A 2865-nucleotide genomic window follows, 5' to 3' on the forward strand; every position below is an offset into this window, starting at 1 on the left:
CTGCGTTCGCCAGCATCTCTAGGCATCTATCAGTGCTTATCGATTAGCTTCTCTTCCTATCACAAAGTAGCTGCTGACGAAGAGAAAAAGAACATGTCGCTATTCTTATTAGTTTGCAGACGCAAAGAGCACAGTGGTCAGTGTATAAAAGCGTCGGGAACCTGCTAAATATAGAAATGTGGCTTTAGACAGCTCTCGATTCAAGTTGCTTTGGTTTCAGTGCTAACACGCCGGTACGAACACGTTGTTTAAATAAGACGCATCCTGGCTCTGTGTGGCTGCAGTTTAATTCTCAACAGGCGCTAAGCTCGGCTTAAAGGTGGGGCGTTATTTTGCAACTCCCGTCAGTACATTCATATGCTCCAAAGATAGTCCCAAGGTGGCATCTGATATGATCGTTAGCAAAACAAGTTATCTGTTATGTAAAGATCAAACGCTGTGTTAGTAAAAGATCTGACAAGCACCTCGTTGTTTTCCATAAGAAATGTTGCCCTCCGGAAACTTAATAATTATTTGATTGTTGTGATGTGTGCCTTCCTACGCTTACCACAGAATCTGCACAGCCAATGCCTTTAAAGCGCGAGCAGTTTATCCTGTCCAAAACCAGAATTATGTAACCTTTCCCAGTTGTTACTTCAATGGCTTTTGGTCTAGAATGTGCTTTCCTGTAGTTTGTAAATGTTCGCAGCGTGTCAGAGTGAGCACCCATCAATAGAATTTAAGTGTGAATGTTTGGTTTTAGGCACACGAAGCCTCACATCACCAACAGCAGGCAGCACAGAACAGTTTGTTGCCTCTCCTGAGCTCTGCTGTTGAGCCACCCGATCAGAAGCCGATTCTGCCCTTACCAATAACGCAGAAACCTCAGCCTGCACCAGAAACATTAAAGGATGCTATTGTTGGGATTAAAAAGGAAAAACCTAAAACCTCCTTTGTGTGCACTTACTGCAGCAAAGCTTTCAGGGACAGCTACCATTTGAGGCGTCACGAGTCCTGCCACACAGGGATAAAGTTAGTGTCACGGCCAAAGAAAACTCCCACCACAATGGTGCCCCTTATCTCGACCATCGCTGGTGACAACAGCCGAAGTTCATTGGTTTCGACTATCGCAGGCATCCTCTCCACAGTCACTACGTCTTCCTCTGCCACCAACCCCAGCAGTAGTGCCGGCGCAACGGCTATGGCAGTGACTCAGACGGTGAAGAAGCCCAGCAAGCCCGTTAAGAAGAACCATGCTTGTGAGATGTGCGGAAAGGCCTTCAGGGACGTCTACCACCTCAACCGGCACAAGCTGTCCCACTCAGATGAAAAACCCTTTGAATGTCCAATTTGCAATCAGCGCTTCAAGAGAAAGGATCGCATGACCTACCACGTGAGGTCTCACGAAGGTGGCATCACGAAACCATACACCTGTGGTGTTTGTGGAAAAGGCTTCTCGAGGTACCATGTAGAAAATCCCAGGCGAGCTCAAGTATTGGCTTTTCATAACCAAGAAGGGTTAAGCTATCATAGCGAGGGGCTAGGAGAACCAGACATCTTAGAAGATTGGTGAGGGGATAAAGAGCCTTGTTTACCTCAAGGGTGTGGGTCTTGATCTGAGCTAGATTGGCAGTGGCCAAAAGTGGTCGCTCTTTTATGAGAATGCTTTGAAATGATTTTGTGACCTCATCCAGGTCCTGTAGGACACGTGTCTGTGTCACTGGTGGCGACCACGGAGCCCCTTTACCAGCCTTCGCAACGGTCAATGACCGGACGGGGCACGGCAGGCAAACTGTCTCCTTGTCTCGGAGCAAGGCTGAGGCGTACTGACAGAGCATTGTGGGGGAGCTTGCATTGCTGCTGGCTGTATTTCTATCTGTGCTTGCAACAGAGAAATCTTCAACCTTTAGAGCTGTTCATCTGTCACCTTTACACAAGGTACGACCAAACGTACCATTTTCAGGTGTGTAAAAAGAACACGGTTAAGTTTTAAACCGCAGGTTGGGTCTCAGCGTAACTATGTGTTACTCTAGCTGAAAGCCCCTGCGTAGGTACGGGGAATGTATTTATTCTTGCCGTGCCAAGGATTGTGGGCTGCAAGGGGTCATCAGCGCAGTGTTCAGCACCGCTAGCCGAGGTGTCCTTACTATGTATTTGTAACAGTGTGCATTTTCTCTTCTGTTCCTCTCTTTTTTTTGCAGGCCCGATCATTTAAGCTGTCACGTTAAACATGTTCACTCAACAGAGAGACCCTTCAAATGCCAAGTAAGGGCTAAAATTATTTATTAAGAACAATATGTTGTTGTAGCGTTAGAATCTCAGGTGAAAAACCTTTCCAGAACTGTATTTGCTCCTGGATTTTTCTTTGGAAAGCAAGTTTAGGAATAAAGTCGCGTCTTGCCTTCCATACCAGCAGCACTGTAGTTCTGCTGTAAGCGTAGAGGCAGTTTAAAAGGATGCTGTGGCTACTTTTTGAGGAAGATGAGGCGTTTTTTGCTTTCTTGGAGAACAACACGGGTGCGCTTAACTTAGTAGTAGGATTGTAACGGTGTCCTCAGCTCAGTGCTGATTACCGGAGTAATGCGTGCAAGTGTGTTTCTCAGCATATTTAAATTAAATATGTTTCTCAGCATATTTAAATTAAATGTGTTTCTCAGCATATCCATTTAAAATGGATTGGAATAGTTGATTCTGGATCCGTTATTTTTCTGGAAGGTGAAAGCAAGTTGTCATAGGTTGATGACTGAGTATAAGAGAAATAACTTGACTGCCCTTGAACAATTAACTGTTTTGCTTGGAATACCCATGCTTGTTCCAGCCTGTGTTTTAGTGACTCATCATATCAAATAAAAGCCTTGTGTAAAAAAAAAAAAAAAAAAAAAAAAA

The 2865-nt window shown here is 44.9% G+C and overlaps 1 protein-coding gene across 8 annotated transcripts in view; it reads left to right on the forward strand.

Moving 5' to 3' along the window:
• Nucleotides 1-742: 742 nt before the first annotated feature.
• The window catches only part of VEZF1 (vascular endothelial zinc finger 1), an 8110-nt gene continuing 5987 nt past the window's right edge, over nucleotides 743-2865 (forward strand). For 4 of the 8 annotated variants that reach the window (XM_035889283.1, XM_035889309.1, XM_035889316.1 and 1 more), the window contains exons 1-2: nucleotides 958-1440; nucleotides 2181-2244. In XM_035889283.1, coding sequence (XP_035745176.1) covers nucleotides 1046-1440; nucleotides 2181-2244 — 459 coding nt within the window. In that variant the 5' untranslated portion in view covers nucleotides 958-1045. Of the gene's footprint in view, nucleotides 1441-1673; nucleotides 1918-2180; nucleotides 2245-2865 lie in introns of all 8 variants that reach the window. The other 4 variants (XM_035889286.1, XM_009633912.2, XM_035889304.1 and 1 more) reach the window with 2 other exon arrangements.

The sequence above is a fragment of the Egretta garzetta genome, unplaced genomic scaffold, assembly GCF_000687185.1.
Source record: "Egretta garzetta isolate BGI_Z169 unplaced genomic scaffold, ASM68718v1 scaffold120, whole genome shotgun sequence".
NCBI lineage: Eukaryota > Metazoa > Chordata > Aves > Pelecaniformes > Ardeidae > Egretta > Egretta garzetta.